Source organism: Vitis riparia, chromosome 16 (genome assembly GCF_004353265.1).
Source record: "Vitis riparia cultivar Riparia Gloire de Montpellier isolate 1030 chromosome 16, EGFV_Vit.rip_1.0, whole genome shotgun sequence".
Classification (NCBI taxonomy): domain Eukaryota; kingdom Viridiplantae; phylum Streptophyta; class Magnoliopsida; order Vitales; family Vitaceae; genus Vitis; species Vitis riparia.
Window position 1 is genome coordinate 19,813,845 of NC_048446.1, and position 16,106 is coordinate 19,829,950.

General features: G+C 32.2%; 2 protein-coding genes across 2 annotated transcripts; one reads left to right on the forward strand and one right to left on the reverse strand.

Moving 5' to 3' along the window:
- Positions 1-3,258, reverse strand: LOC117933518 (LEAF RUST 10 DISEASE-RESISTANCE LOCUS RECEPTOR-LIKE PROTEIN KINASE-like 2.3). The gene is made up of 6 exons (XM_034854907.1): positions 2,461-3,258; positions 2,292-2,342; positions 2,065-2,100; positions 1,790-1,843; positions 1,599-1,622; positions 1-1,169 (listed from the first exon to the last, which is right to left on the reverse strand). The coding sequence occupies exons 1-6, from the start codon at positions 3,215-3,217 to the stop codon at positions 31-33; spliced, it is 2,061 nt and encodes a 686-aa protein (XP_034710798.1). The 5' UTR covers positions 3,218-3,258; the 3' UTR covers positions 1-30.
- A 2,290-nt stretch (positions 3,259-5,548) lies between these two features.
- On the forward strand, positions 5,549-8,136 carry LOC117933486 (rust resistance kinase Lr10-like). The gene is made up of 3 exons (XM_034854865.1): positions 5,549-6,303; positions 6,774-6,800; positions 6,924-8,136. Exons 1-3 carry the CDS (start codon positions 5,604-5,606, stop codon positions 8,036-8,038), a joined length of 1,842 nt encoding a protein of 613 aa, XP_034710756.1. The 5' UTR covers positions 5,549-5,603; the 3' UTR covers positions 8,039-8,136.
- Positions 8,137-16,106: the final 7,970 nt, after the last annotated feature.

Consider the following 16,106-nt stretch of genomic DNA (forward strand, 5'->3'; position numbering starts at 1 on the left):
AGAGAGTTTGCAAGTAGATACATTGTTAAGTTACCTTCCATCTAAGCTAATTGTAATACTTGCATTACATAAGGAAATTAGATCCCCCATTGGGTTGTTCTGCCGATCTTGAGTTGACATTTCATGGGAATATAGGGTAGGCTTAGGAGGCATTTGCAAGATTTCAACGTCACCTTCAAGCATATTTAGTGCTTTGCTCATAGAAGGGCGGTCTATGGGCTTCATTTGCACACACCATAATGCAACTATGATCATTTTTCTCATATATTTCTTTTCATCCTCTGTGGCATCGCCCATTTCCATATGTCCACCTTGTTCAATTTGGTCATAAATCCATGATGGGAAGAATATCTCACTTAGATTTTCTTCATGTGCACTCACATGCCTCCGTTTTCCCACCATCTCCATTAACAACATTCCAAAACTATAAACATCAGCCTTATATGACACATGCCCAATGTTTTTATAGAACAATTCTGGAGCAATGTATCCTAATGTTCCTCGAGCTGCAGTGAGAGACACAATACTTTCACCTGTTGAATATAATTTTGCAAGGCCAAAGTCTGAAACTTTTGGAGTAAAGTCTTCATCCAAAAGAATATTGTGCGGCTTGATATCAAAATGTAGAATTTGCATGTCACACCCTTGGTGTAAGTATTCAATTCCACGCCCTACCCCAAGTGCAATCTTGTACAATCTTTCCCAACTTAAAGGAATGCTCTTTTCTCCTTTGAGGAAGATAAACTTGTCAAGAGACCCATTCGACATGAAGTCATATATGAGGGCCCATTTTGATCCTTCCACACAAAATCCAACAAGTCGTACCACATTAATATGATGAATCCTTCCAATTGTAGCAACTTCATTAATGAAATCTTGCCCATTAGCTTTTGATATGACCAACATTTTTACTGCTACAATTTGACCACTTCGAAGTTTACCTTTGTATACAGAGCCAAAGCCGCCTTGACCTAATTTATTTTTAAAATTATTGGTCATCTTCTTTAAATGTGAATATGAATACCTGATGGGCCGAAATTTTTTGTGATTTTGCAAGAATTCTTCAATATCTTCATCTGATGATAAGTGTCTTCGATGAAACTTGAAGATCAAGTAGGAAAAAAGACATAACATCCCGAGTATTGTGCGTCCACCAACGATTGTTATGACTAATAGATAAACATGAGAAAGTTGAAATATTTTAGGAAAAGGTTTATAAAGACACATTTAGATGTCAAATCGAACAAATACAATTGCTTGAATGGGAGAGAAAATTGGGGGCATTTGGCTGCACAAAATTTGACCCTTGAATTTAGAATCAGCCAAATTTCACAATTTTGGCTTCTTTACATTCCATCCCACTAGATTTAATTTGAAATGAAATGTATCCAAATTCACAAAACAGTTCCATGGAAAAACAAATATTTGGAAATGTCGTGGAACTAAAATGTAATCGAACCCAATTTTGCACAACCAAACAAATAGCAACCCTTTATTTAAGCAAAAGAATTTGACAGTCTACAATCTTAGATGCAAGAATTTCAAGGATTTCAGATAAGAGCCTACACAAATTTAAAATTGGAAGTTGGGAGTCTTACCAGCCTTTTGAACAACCCAGGCCCCTGATAAGAGAAAGACATAAATTAAATTAGAAATGAGATGCACATGAGAGAGTTTCATTAATTATAGGAGAAGAAGATATACAAACTACAGAAAGTAAGCATAATGAAAATGGAAAGTTCAACATGTAAAACATGGAAGATAATAGAAGGCACTACCAAAGCCTTACCAATTACAACACCCGCGGAGGGATAGTCTCCATCATTAAGATATTTTCTAAGGCCTGCATGATTCAAACAGGAAAGCAGTATCAGTTATAGAAGATGAAAAGCCTAGTTCCAAAATTGCAGTTTGTATATTTGTTTGTCCTAATTATTTACTAAATCTTTTACTGCAAAATAACCCTTTAGTTCAAGCAAAAGAAAAAAGAAAAAGAAAAATTGCTTGACTTCCCAAAATAGAACTTCAAAAAATTAATAGTTGGAACTAGGTAGTAAGCATTACCTTCAAATGTAAAGGGACTTCGAAAAAAGGCCTCGGCTGTCAACAAGAGAAGACATAAAATTCAGAACGAGAAATATTAAGAGTGTAGCTATTATGATTTTTATTATCAATTAACAATGTTTCTATAATCATGGACAATAACACTAGGAAGCAAAAACATAGTGAAAGTTCAATTAAGAAAAAAAATAAAAATAAAAATGAAAGAAAACAATCTCCAAAAGCCTTACTGAAAAAGTTGATCATTGGAACCAGTACATCATCTTTCAACTTGCTAAGCCCTGCATAAGTAAACCAATCAACTGAAATTAGTTATCCTAATTATTTAATTATTCAACTGCATAACTGGATTTCCAACTGGTGAGTTGGTCCACCACTTAGAAATTCTTCAGCACTTACAATTTCTTCCATCAGTCCAGTACTCGTCGCATATTATACTATTGTCATTGAAATTCGGCTCACAGAAGCTTAGACCTCCTTTGCATTTGCCACAGCGGAAGTACAAAAACGATAGCTCAAGCCCCATAAGCAGAATTTCTTGCAAATCTGACATTGAAGTACTCTTTCTGGTCTCTGAAACTGCCTCGAATTTACCAGTAACAACAGTCGTGCCCAAGGTGCATGAACTCTGAATATCTCTCGCCACCTTGCCTCGCCCAATTAGTGCATAAGTATATGCTTGTGAGGAAGAGACATTGTTATTGCTACCCTCGCAAGAAGTAATAGGAATGTGGTTATGATCATGGATTGTCCTTGTGCAGGTCATCAGAACTATAGTAGTGTGTTCATAAGGAGCTTGATATGGATATAGACCGTGTAATATCAAGGAATAAAGAGGAGTGGAGAAACAGTTGCCCTTCTCTAGACCAGGAACTACAACTCTAATGGTGGAGTTATGGTAATTGATCTCCTCAACATAGTATTTCCCATATAAGATGGTACGGTTGTTTTCACAAACCAGCTCATATGCAAGATGAGGATCACCACAGCCAGGTGGATCACCTTTTAATCGGAAGGGGCTGCTGATGTTTCGGATATCTCCACAAGAAGACGGCCTGCAGGGCTGCTTCTCACTAGAAACACAATTTGAAAGGAACCAAACATGGAGGAGTGTCATGATGCCTATTCCCACAAGTCTTGCTTCTCTCACCATCATAGTTTCAGATGCAGAGGGAGAGCAGCTCTGGTTTTGGGCTAAGCCAGATCGGAGTTCAACTTTCTAGCCACTTGATTTTTCTTTTCATTGGTATCATAATCAACAACCCATATAAAATATCTGATTTTCTATATCTTAACCAGTAATCAGGTTTTATTATTATTTGTTGTTAAACCTGATGGGCTGGATCATTATCAATCAGGCTCCAACGACGGCCAAGTAAAATAATAAGCAAATAATTGCAATGTACAAGAAAAAAAGAAGTTAATTGGAGTTAGGAGGAAATATCAAGGAAGCTTACTTTGCAAATACAAGTCAAGCTATAGATTTGTCATGACATGGGAATCCAATTTTTTAGTATTGAATTGAGTTCTTGTCCTTGAAGTATCACTCATCTAATAATAATAGGTTCAGGTTCAGAAAATATTAGAGGGAGAGCAGCTCTAGTTTTGGGCGTCCTTTGTTTAAAAAAAAAGATATAAAACTAAAACCCAATTGGCAAGTCATCTCAGAATTAAACTTTGTTCCAACTTGATTTTTCTATTCATTGGTGTCACAATCGACTATATAAAAATGTTTGATTTTTCTACAAAACGCGTAATCAAATTTTATATTCTTTTTCTAATATATTGATATATTATACTATGTAATTTAATATCGACAATTTTGTTCCATTGTTTTGATATTAGGATCTTTTTAAATTGTGTCTTACTCTCCATTGAAGACTCAAGACAGCTATTTAATCAATTGGGATGACACATGTAAATAGAAAGGTCCAAGAAAGGCAACTTAGGGATTATTAAGCATGGTGTGGATCAAGGTTTTTAAAACTAAGCTAAAAGGATTTTAAAATCATTTTGAAAATCTCCTCAAGCGCTCAAGTACTAAGGAGAGAGCTCAAAGAGCATTAAAGTGCTCTAAGAACGCTCAAGCGGTTGCATAGAGAGCCAAATCTCCACCAATTATTTTTCATATTTTAACCGATTTTATTTTGGAAATTTTAATTTGAGCCCACAAGGTATTTATATTCTATAAATATCATACCTTAAAAGGATTTTGTTTTTTATACGAATAATTTAGACAACCACATTTGTCTTTTTGTTCCCAAAACAATTAAAAAAGTTTGTATTCGCTTTTGTCGTTGTGAAGGAGATCTACATCCCCTCAAGTGCTAAGATTAGATCTATTGGGAGCACACAAGGTAGTACGTTATAGACATGAAGTGTTTTTTTCACAAACCAGCTCATATGCAGGACCAGAATGACCACAGCTTTAATTGAAAGGGGCTGCTGATGTTTCGGATATCTCCACAAGAAGACGGCCTGCAGGGCTGGTTTTCACTAGCAACACAATTTGAAAGGAACCAAGCGTGGAGGAGTGTTATCATGCCTATTCCCACAAGTCTTGTTTCTCTCATCATCATAGTTTCAGATGCAGAGGGAGAGCAGCTCTGGTTTTGGGCTAAGCCAGCTCGGAGTCCAACTTTCTACCCACTTGATTTTTCTATTCATTTGTATCATAATCAACAACCCATATAAAATATCTGATTTTCCATATGGTTTTCTTCTTCTTCCTCTTATTATTATTATTATTCAATTTCTGGTCAAACTTGATGGTCTGGGTCATTATCATCAGGCTCCAACTACGACCAAATCAAAACTAAGCAAATAATTGCAATGTACAAGAAAAAAAAGTTAATTGGAGTTATAAGGAATATCAAGGAAGCTTACTTTGTAAATACAAGTCAAGCTACAGACTTGTCATGAGATGGGAATACAAGTCAAGCTAGTGGCCGCCCAGCATCATATCTCCTTTTCTATCTCCACTTTTTTAGTAGTGAATTGAGTTCTTTTCCTTGAAATTAAACTCATATGGTTATAGGTTCAGAAAACAGAGGGAGAGCAGCTCTACTTTTGGCCGTCCTTTAATTCAGAAGAAGATATAAAATTAAAGCACAGTCGGCGAGCCAGCTCATAGTTCAACTTCGTTCCAACTTGATTTTTCTCTATTCATTGGTGTCACAATCAACTATATAAAAATGTTTGTGTTTTCTGCAAAACGCGGAATCAAGTTCTCTATCCTTTTTCTAGTCATACAAAGTCGTTTAAATGAGTAGTGGAGTTGACAGAAAATTGTTTGAAGTAGAAATGTTGGAGTCTCTCAATTAGTATATAATTTTAATGCACGTAAAATAATCGAATAATTGCAAAGTACACGACAAAAAATAAATAAATAAATTGGAGTGATGGGAAATATCAAGGAAGCTTAACGTGTAAATACAGGGAAGCAGCATATCTCCTTTTCCATCCCCAATTTTTTGTATTGAATTACTGCAAAAGTTCTAATCACTGCAAAAGGCTAGAGGAGTACTGCAAAAACCCTAGAGATGAGCAGTTTCTTGAAAATGGTTCTATCTTTATTTTTCTTCTTGCCCATGAGATTATTTGCAGAAATTGAAGCGAGTCAAGATGTCTGCAAGGTATCAAGGTGCAGTCACCATGGTCCGGCCATCCGGTTCCCGTTCCGGCTAAAAGACCAGCCACACCACTGTGGATATCCGGGGTTTGAGATATCTTGCACAGAGAAGAAGCAGACCATAGTGGAGCTGCCATATTCAGTGAAGCTCTCGGTAAAGAAAATAAATTACAAATCTCAGGAGATTGTCGTCCATGACCCAGATTTTTGCCTTCAAAGACAGCTTCAAAACTTTACTTTATCTGCCACTCCCTTCAACTTCAAATTTCATTCTTTCTACTTCGTAGAGGACTTCATCTTCTTCAATTGTTCCTCAAGTAAAACAAAGTACAAAAATTTATTTTGGCACATCCCTTGCAGTTTTCTCCCCAGTAACCCAGTCCATGCTGTTGTTTCTGATACGGATCTCGACCAGTTGGACCTATCCTCTTGCCACAAGATTTTCAATGTTTCACTTCCATTTTCTATACTTCATGGAGGGGAAAACTATTTTTCTTTCACTTGGTCAGAATCGATATGCGGAGACTGCGAAAGACAAGGTAAGAAATGCAGACTGAAGAGCAACACTAGCAAGGAACCTGAAACTGAATGCGTTGAAAAACCAGCAAAAGGTACAACACTCATTCCTCTATAATCATTTACCTGCATTTCTGAATTGTGCCCTTTACTCTTTAGTATAAAATTATGTAATTTAAAATCAGTAACTATTTGATTAGGAAAAGGAGCAACTACTGCAGAGGGTATGAGCTAATCAACTTCCTTCGAGCTATTATAAAAATAATTATTAGTAAAGATAGGTTTGGTTTCTAGAAGATCGGAGTAGGGAAACTGCAAGGAAAAAAAACATAGCCATAGTATTTCCTAGAACCTAATGGAAGATAGGGGTTTTATATTTTTGAACTTTATGTTTGAGAAACCGGCCATAATGTAGGAAAGAGTGAGTACCTCTAGTGACGTGAGTTTAAGGGACACCCAAAAAGCCAAGGTTTAAATCCATGACATTGTGTAATAGGTCCTGATTATATTACTTTCAAAAGCAACATGCTAATGATTTTATTAATATTATTTTTTCTTCTTGCAGATGGATCACAAAAAAAACTGGTTACAGGTGATTTTCCACTCACCATACTTCCTTCTTTTTCAATTATACTAAGAATTAAAAGAGAAAATTGACTCTCAATTTCATTCTTTTGCATTTATTGAAAAAAAAATATTGTTTTCTCATATGCAGGTTTAATCCTTGGTTTCTTTCTTCTCGTGTTTGTAGTAATTACACTCTATTATGTGTATAACTCAAATAAACTTGATAGAGAAAATACCAAAAAGATTGAAAAGTTTTTGGAAGATTACAAAGCTCTCAATCCCTCAAGATACTCCTATGTTGATATTAAAAAGATCACAAATCACTTCAAGGACAAATTAGGTCAAGGAGGTTATGGATCAGTGTACAAAGGAAAGCTTTCCAATGAAGTTCTTGTTGCAGTAAAGATCCTTAACGATTCCAAAGGCAATGGAGAAGAGTTCATTAATGAAGTGGGAACAATGAGTAGAATTCATCATGTCAATGTAGTTCGCTTGGTTGGATTCTGTGCTGATGGAGTTAAACGAGCTTTAATTTATGAGTTCTTACCAAATGAGTCTTTAGAGAAATTCATATTTCCAACACCCATTAAGAACCATTCACTTGGTTGGGAGATGCTTCAAGACATTGCTGTGGGCATAGCCAAAGGAATTGAGTATCTTCATCAAGGTTGTGAACAAAGAATTCTTCATTTTGATATCAAACCTCATAATATTTTGCTCGATCAAAACTTCAATCCAAAAATATCTGATTTTGGTCTTGCCAAATTATGTTCTAAGGAACAAAGTGCAATTTCAATGACTGCAGCAAGGGGGACAATGGGTTACATTGCACCAGAAGTGATATCTAGGAACTTTGGGAATGTGTCTTATAAGTCAGATGTTTATAGTTTTGGAATGTTGTTACTTGAAATGGTAGGGGGAAGGAAAAATATTGATGTTACAATTGAGAACACTAGCCAAGTATACTTCCCAGAATGGGTTTATACCCAATTAGATCAAAGGGAGGAAGTGCATATTCGGATTGAGGAAGAAGGAGATACCAAAATTGCAAAGAAGTTAACTATTGTGGGACTTTGGTGCATTCAATGGTATCCAATAGATCGCCCTTCTATGAAAGTTGTTGTTCAAATGTTGGAAGGAACAGGAGACAATTTAACCATGCCTCCCAATCCTTTTGCCTCCATAGGTCCAACAAGAACAAACATCAAAAGGCCCAAAAAATCTCTTCAACAAGAGTTGACAGTTGTTCCAGAATTAGATTGAAAGAAAAATTCTCTATCCTTTTTTATTATTGTAAGTGTGCTACTAAGCATTAATCATGTTGTAATTGTTACTCAATGTAACCTTTCCATTTATTTATCTTTACCATTTAGACCAATGTTTGTAAATTAGAGTACTTTTGAGGCTTAAATTACATTAGATTTGAAAAGATATTTATTGCTCTAGCCTTATGATTCTCCCTTTTTTGAACAAGCTAGTTATTAAAAAGGGAATATTTTTTAGAGATCTCTTTTTAAAAAAAATATACCAAAAAATTACAAGGCTAGTGTTCTTTAAATAGAGTAGGCTATACAAAAGACTTTGATGAAGTTTATTAATTATCTCGTTCTCCAAGAAACTTCATGAGAAAAATCATCCCAATTTGCAGATATATCAATGAAAATTGGAATAAATTATTTCCATGCTTTTTCTGAAGTCTTGCATGAGTTTCATCCAAACTCTTGCAAATGTATGTTTTTACAAATTATAAAAACACATTATGCTACGCCAACCAAATGCTTTTATTCTTTTAGTTACCCCAAAACTAGACATGAAAATATGAGGTTTTCCATTGTTTAGTTACTAGAAAAAGCTTTGCATTAACTTTAATAGTTATAAACAAATGAATCAATTTCCCACATTAACTTGAATATATAGTTTGTGACAAATTTATCCCCACTTTGGATCCTAATTCAATAAGGATTTCAAGGACTTCAATGTAAGAAAGCCTCAAAGATGAATGAATCCATTTAAAGATAGACAAAGTGAATTTTTAAAGCTATCATAATTCTCACATCATTTGATCAATTCATATAAGTCCATAATAGTACAATGTTGAAGTTGAGTGACACTAAAAAAGAGTGCAACCTAAGTATGCTTAATTTAATTTAATTTTTTTAAACCCAAAATAGGATTTTGTTGTAAATTCATAATTTTGAAATTATTTATTTTCCTTTCTACTTATAAGACTAAATTCTATATTGGTTATAAAAATCTATCTTTCATTTACATTTACTTTGTATTTTAACATATTTTATTCACAATACTTAGTACTAAAATGGTAACATCTTCCATTTCATTTTGATGGAAGAATTGTCATGAGAATTCTACTTTAGTTAAGTTATCTACTATATTGAATCTTTTATTTTATTTTGGTAAAAGAACACTAACATACACATGTATTTAGAGTCAAGTCATCCATTTTATCCAACTCACTTCTAAATGTTGCCTTTAGCTAGCATGGACGTTGACTTGGTCATCCGCCAATCTTTTTTTAATATTGAAGGCAAGTCAATGCCTTCAATATTAAAATAAAGAAAAGAGTATGCCAATTTTAATTTTCCAACAAGCTTGTAACTTGGTCATTTATTTATTTATTTTTCCTTAGATTTGTGATGTCGGGTCTAATCATCAAAACTTAGAAGACTTGATACTTACAACTTTTCTTTGGTCTAGTCATCATATCTTTTAATGTTGCAAGGTTACTATTTATTTATTTATTAATTCCTTCAATACATAATGCAAGGTCTAATCATATAACTTGTAAGACCCGACACTCACAACTTTTCTTTATCATCATGTCTTTTAATATTCCAAAGTCATTATTTATTTATTCCTTCGGCATGGTATGCAATGTCTAATTATTATAACTTGCAAGACTTGGCATTCAACTTTTTTCCCATATGGTCATCATATTTTTTAATATTGTGGGATTACTTATTTATTTATTTTTAACATGCAATGCTAGGTCATATTAATTTGCAAAACCCAACCCAACACTCACAACTTTTCTTAAGTCTAGTTATCATATCTTTTAATTTTGTAATACTCATAAAATTTCAAAAACTTTTATCTTTATTAATTTGATCCTCTTTGATCCAACATGAAATTATTTCAAATACTAGTTGAGTTGATTTTCATTTCTTAAGATATTATTTCTAAAGTTTTGATAGTTCCAATCAAGGATTAAAATATTGGTAAACACGGATATATCGATACTTGAATTTTACGGATATTTCGGAAATATAAGAGAAATATGGATGGATATTTTAACAAAAATATCCGTAAAACAAAAATTATTTAAAATTCATGGAAATATTTGGAGAAACTCTAAAAAATGATAAAATAAATAAAAATACATATGTTAAAGTTATTTTTTTTAAGTGTAATTGACATATGTATGATTAAAGAGAAAAATATCAGTAAGTAAGGATATATCGGTATTAATAATTTATTATTTATATAATCAAATTAATTTTAATTTATAAAATATTTGAACTTAATTATTTTTTATATATATTTTAGTATTTTTTGAACTAATTTATATTTTTAATATTTTAAAATAAAAATATTCAAAATTAAATAAAATTAAAAGGGTAAATATAAAAAAAATTTAAAAGTGAAGTGATAGTAATTTTTTAAAATAAGATTAATGAGATAATGATAATACCTTTAATATTAAAAATATTATTTATTTAATTCAAATGCATTCAATAATGTAAAATAAACGATGATGCATATATGAATTTTTAATATTTAATTATCATATAAACGATATTAAAAAAATACTTGTTAAGAAAATTATAATGGTGGTTTTTATATATTTATTAATTAAATAAATAAATTTAAAATAACATAATTAGAATTAATTTATTTTTTTTTAATAATGAACTTTAACATATTTATTATGTATATATGTTAACAAAAGAGAAGATGACCCAGTCACAACTAAGTTTGAACCTAAGCCTTTTGACCTGTTGATTGGAGGCTGGTGGTCTTTGACTTCCCGAAATATCAGGAAATTTCATAAAAATTTGTTCCCATTTTTTTTGGGATAATCAGTATGAAATGTCGATATTTCGATGATTTTTCGTGACATTTCAAACCTTGGTTCCAATATTTATTTATCAACAAAATTAGAAGAATATAAGAAATTCTTAAATTACATATCAACTAAAAGTTTAATAACTTTTAAAAATAAGTCATTAAAGAGAAATTTTATGTATAATGAAAAAAACTTTATTTATTTATATATTTACAAAAATGAATTATACTTGTTTTCATAATTCACCTTAAACAAAATATTATTAATAAGTATCATTTTCTAAAATTATATTATTTATTTAAAAAAAATTATGGATTTATTAAAACTATATTTATAATTTCTATTGAAATATTATTATTTTTAATAAAATTTATATGTTTATATTTTATAATTAATATTACTATTTGTAATAATATTATTCATTTGCAGATTATTTCTCATTTATTGTATTTATTCCCTATAATTTAATATTCATTTGAAATTAAATTAAATTTCGTGTGAACTTTTAAAATATTATTATTCATTTTTCAACAAAAAATGATTTTAATATTCATTTACAAGTTGACAATTGGAGAAACTTTTATAAAATCTAGAAAAAGAAAAATGCCAAGTCTAATTGTCATAAGTTCTAACTCTTGTTCTCCTAATCATCATTATTTATTTTATTAATTTTGTACCCATATTATTATTATTATTATTATTATTATTATTATTGTTATAAAAAGAGTGGTTAAAGAAGTGGCATCATCCCACCATTTTATTTTTGCAAAATAATAATAATAACAATAATATAATTTCGACGAGAATAAAGTCATCCACTATATTCGACCTATCTATAAAGGTTGCTTTAGAAAGTGACATCATCCCACCATTTTATTTGGACCAAAAAAACAATGATAGTAATGTATAACTTCTATTGGAGCCAAGTCATCCAATATATTGGACCTATCTCTAGAAGTTGCTTTTAGCTAGCACAGATATTGACTAGAGCTCATAAACCTATTTTGTCAAAAAACACTTTGAAATTTATTTACACCAAGAAAATTCCTTAGTCTAACCTCACCTATGATTCATCATTCAAAATATGATGTGGAATTTTGTAATAGATAAAGAGTTTACCCATCTTGCTAAATATTGAATGGAATTTTTCTTTAGGCTATGTTTGGTTCCCGAAAAATTTGAGGGAAAATGCGAGAGAAAGAAAATACAAAGGAAAAGTAGAAGGAAAGAAAAAGTGAAGGAAAATAAAAAAATAGATTAAAAGTTGATAAATTATTTTTTTTGTTACTTCAAACTTATTTTATTTATTTTAACTCATTAATATATAGATTAAATAATTTAAAAATACATAAGTTTTTAATTAGTTTTAATTATATTTGATTTTCTTTGATATTTTTCATAGGACAACCAAACATGAGAAAATCATTTTCCTTAGCATTTTTTTTTCTTTCCTTTGTACTTTCCGGGAACCAAACATAGCCTTAATCTTTCTGTAATCTAACTTTAGATACATACAATGTACTCAAGGTAAAAAATTGAAATTGGATGCATGTCTAATTAATTATTTTTATAAAACCTTTTGTTTATTTGAGGATACTTTTGTTTGTTTTTTTTTTTTTTTTTGTGTACAAGGTTTTTATAATTGCTAAGAGTAGCAACAATCTCTTTTATAATTTATTATTAACATTTTAGAATCACAAATTAAGACATTTTGATAAAAGAAATAACAAAAAGTAATATTAACAAGTCAATAAGTCAATAAGTCAATATCTAAACAATGCAGAAGAAAAAAAAAATTGCAAATCAATTTTTTTTTCCAACAAATGCTAAATTTAGATTATTATACTTTTTCTTCATGTATAATACTAGATCTAATTATTATAACTTGAAGATCAAATATACATGAATTTTTCATGTCTAAACTCCATGCGGTAACAAAGAGTAAAATCATATACTTTGGTTCTTCTTTACATTCAAATAAGTATAACCAAAAGGGAAAAGAAATTAAAATAAACTTGAAAAGCTATGATGACAAAACTTGAAAATTTTGTGAGTGTTAAGTCTTGAAAGGTATAATGACTAGAACTATCATTGCATGTGAAAGGAATAAAGGAAAAAAAAAAAAAAAAGTGTAATGACTAAAGTTATTGTGGACCTGTATTTTTTATGTGTGTCCCCACTCAATCGACAAGACTCGTTTTTATTGGTGAAAAATTAGTTTTGGAAAAGTTGGAGTTGCCACTTATTTTATTTTATTTTAAAAGAGAAAATAAAATAAGAAAGAAAACCCTTAAAAGTGACTCCATATTTTTGGAAAAGTGTGTCTTTGAAAAATATGAGTCTAGGTCCGGGGATTAAGTTACCTATTGGAAGATACCTCCAAAAGATAGCACCCCTCTAAACCCTACAAAGGTCTTTATTGACTAAGTTGAGAGAAATATGACAATTAATTGATTGATTGAGGGTACCTAGGTAAACTAAGGTGATTTCAAAAAATAGCATGCCAAACAAGATCAAATCACAATAAAGGAGAGTTAGGATGCGTACTTGAACCGCTTCTTAAGCGCCATCAAAAGACATCAAAGGTTAGTTTGGAAATATGACACAACATTTGTTTTATCCAAGCAAATCAAGCATATATCTAAACACCCAAGAATCACATCATGTATGGATATAGTCACCAATAGCATACGTGTCCATAGAATTCTCGAAAATAGGTGAGAATGAGCGTACTTGGATAGCAAGCTAAAACGCCTCTATGGGAAACAAGGTTAGCCCAATAACAAATTCAAAATAATCTCATGCACCACAAAGAGGAAGCACAATCAATCAGATATCAAACAATCATATCTAGAATCAATATCAATATCAAAGGGGAAAATGTGGATGTTGGACCCCCACCAAGGCCCATTTAATTTTTGCATGGATTGGTTCAATGAATTCCATTATTTGAAATCATGAAGTTTGTTCATGCTTGATGAAATCGAGAAAATTAAAAAAACCATAAAGATTATGAAGAGAATGCATGCCAGAAGGAAATTTGGCTGCAAAAGAAAGAAAGTTTATTGAAAATGAGGATTCTTATTGCCTAAAAGAAATCTAGAGATGGATTTTTTTAAGTTAGAATTATTTAATTGAAAATGATTTGATAATTCAATTCAAAACTGTAAATTCTCAATCAAAGAAACAAATAGAGGAAGAGGTGTGCACCAATGTGGCCAAAGAAGTGGAGCTGGCTATGTCTATATGCAATGCCATGGTGCGGCTGCACCTTTTTGGAATCAAATCTGCAGCCCCTACTTTCCCCAATGCATGGATTATTTCTTAAGGATACATCCCAGTTTTTCATGGAATTGACAATGGGCTGCTCGATCTTGTATTAAGCATAATTCAATTTGAATCAACATTTCTTCAGCGACTACATCTGCCATTCTGTCATTTTCTACACACTGGAAAGCTGGATTTCTGATATGCTTCACTTTCTGATGGACCGGTTTCTAATGATGAAGATGGAGAGCCAAAACCCTACAGTCTTTTCTAATCTAAAGACGTGTTCCATGCATGTTAGTTTCAATGAGTCACCAAATGTTCAATGATCCACCAGATTGCTTTCCTCTTGTTCTTATATTACCAGACTAAATCCTATACGAACCTTAACCACAAGTTTTCCCACTCTTGAATATAAGCTCTAGATCATCCCGAAGATGATTTAACTCTTGCACAGTTCAGGATAGACCAGTGATCGCTTCAACACAAGGCCTCCCACTTAGAAGTCTCCCCATCCAAGTTCCCAAAACTATCCAAATTGTTGATATCTTCTTGTAAGCCTAATTAACATAACATTGTAGTTAACCATATTTGGCTTCCCCCCTTCAACAGTTATCTCATCCAAGAGCCTAATGGGTTTATCAACCTCTCTCTCATTATTCGCAGCTTCAAGCAAAAATGAGTATGTGAAGATGTTTGGAACCCATCCCTTTTTCACAAATTTATCCAAAAGTTGCATGCTTTGACTCAAGTTTCCATGCATACACAACCCTCTAAACTGATCATCAATTCCATTACCTTAGTAGCTTTTCCCATGTCAAGCATACAATAAGTTTTGAGAGAGATACCCACTTTCATTGTGAACTCAATGACCTTGCTTCAATCGACCAGTTTGGTAGTTTTCTTTCTTTATGGCAGCCAGATTTGGACCAGATCTGAACTTTCCTTTGAGATTCAGCAATTTATGAATGTATCTTTAGGCCACTATAGACGAATCCATGCTTGGTGGTAGTATGCTTATTGATGATAGTTTGGAGATGTGGAAATCAAATGATTCTGATGAACTGAATCTAATGCGTGATGAGATAGATGATGTGTTGTCTAAGGATCACCAAGTTCATCAATAGAAACTCATTTGATGATACGTCAATCTGATGGAGAAAATCCATTGATAAAAAAAAAATAATGAAATGCCAATATGAAGATAGTGACTGCGATTCACCTCTGGAGATGAATCTAATGAGAACATTTAGGAGTCTGAAATGGAGAGCTCTAATGGTGGTAGTGATTTGCAGCAGTGTTGATCTCTCTTTGGTTCTCCACCCTTTTTACCTAGTCTGCAGAATCGCTCCCCTAAATTATGTCTTAGAATCCCTTGAAGAATTCTCTCAATTCCTCCTTGTGTAAAGAAATTTTCCCTGTAGTGTCATCAACATCTGGTATCGGCTCCATGACCATATCATCACCAAGTTCCATTGCAGACTGAACTCCGACCATTTCATTCAATTGTGCAACAGATTTGTGGGCACTATTGGCATCCGATTCACTCGATGTCTTGACATTCTGTGTTTTTTCATCCATGGAAACACTTCTAACAGAAGTTTGAGAATCTTGTCTAGAAAAATTTTTTATGCCATCACCAAACTCCATTTCATGAAGCTTTGGCAGGAAGCCTTTTGGTATTCGAGGGAAATCTTTGTCTAAACCATTTGGCAGTATGCTCTCACCCTGTTCTACCTCATCAAACCATGGAGATTGGATAGTCATGATAACTGGTCTACAACTTCTGCTTCTATTCAACCTCAAGCTTCTAAAGCTAGACGTGTCTGCCTCAGTGAAACAAAGAGATGGTTCTAAAGGATACATACTAAAAAAAAGTGCTCAATAGTCTTTTCATGTCTTGAATTTTTTTGCTCCAAAGAATCATGAATATGACCTTTATTAATATGACACAAATCCTTATATTCCTTCCTTAGGAAT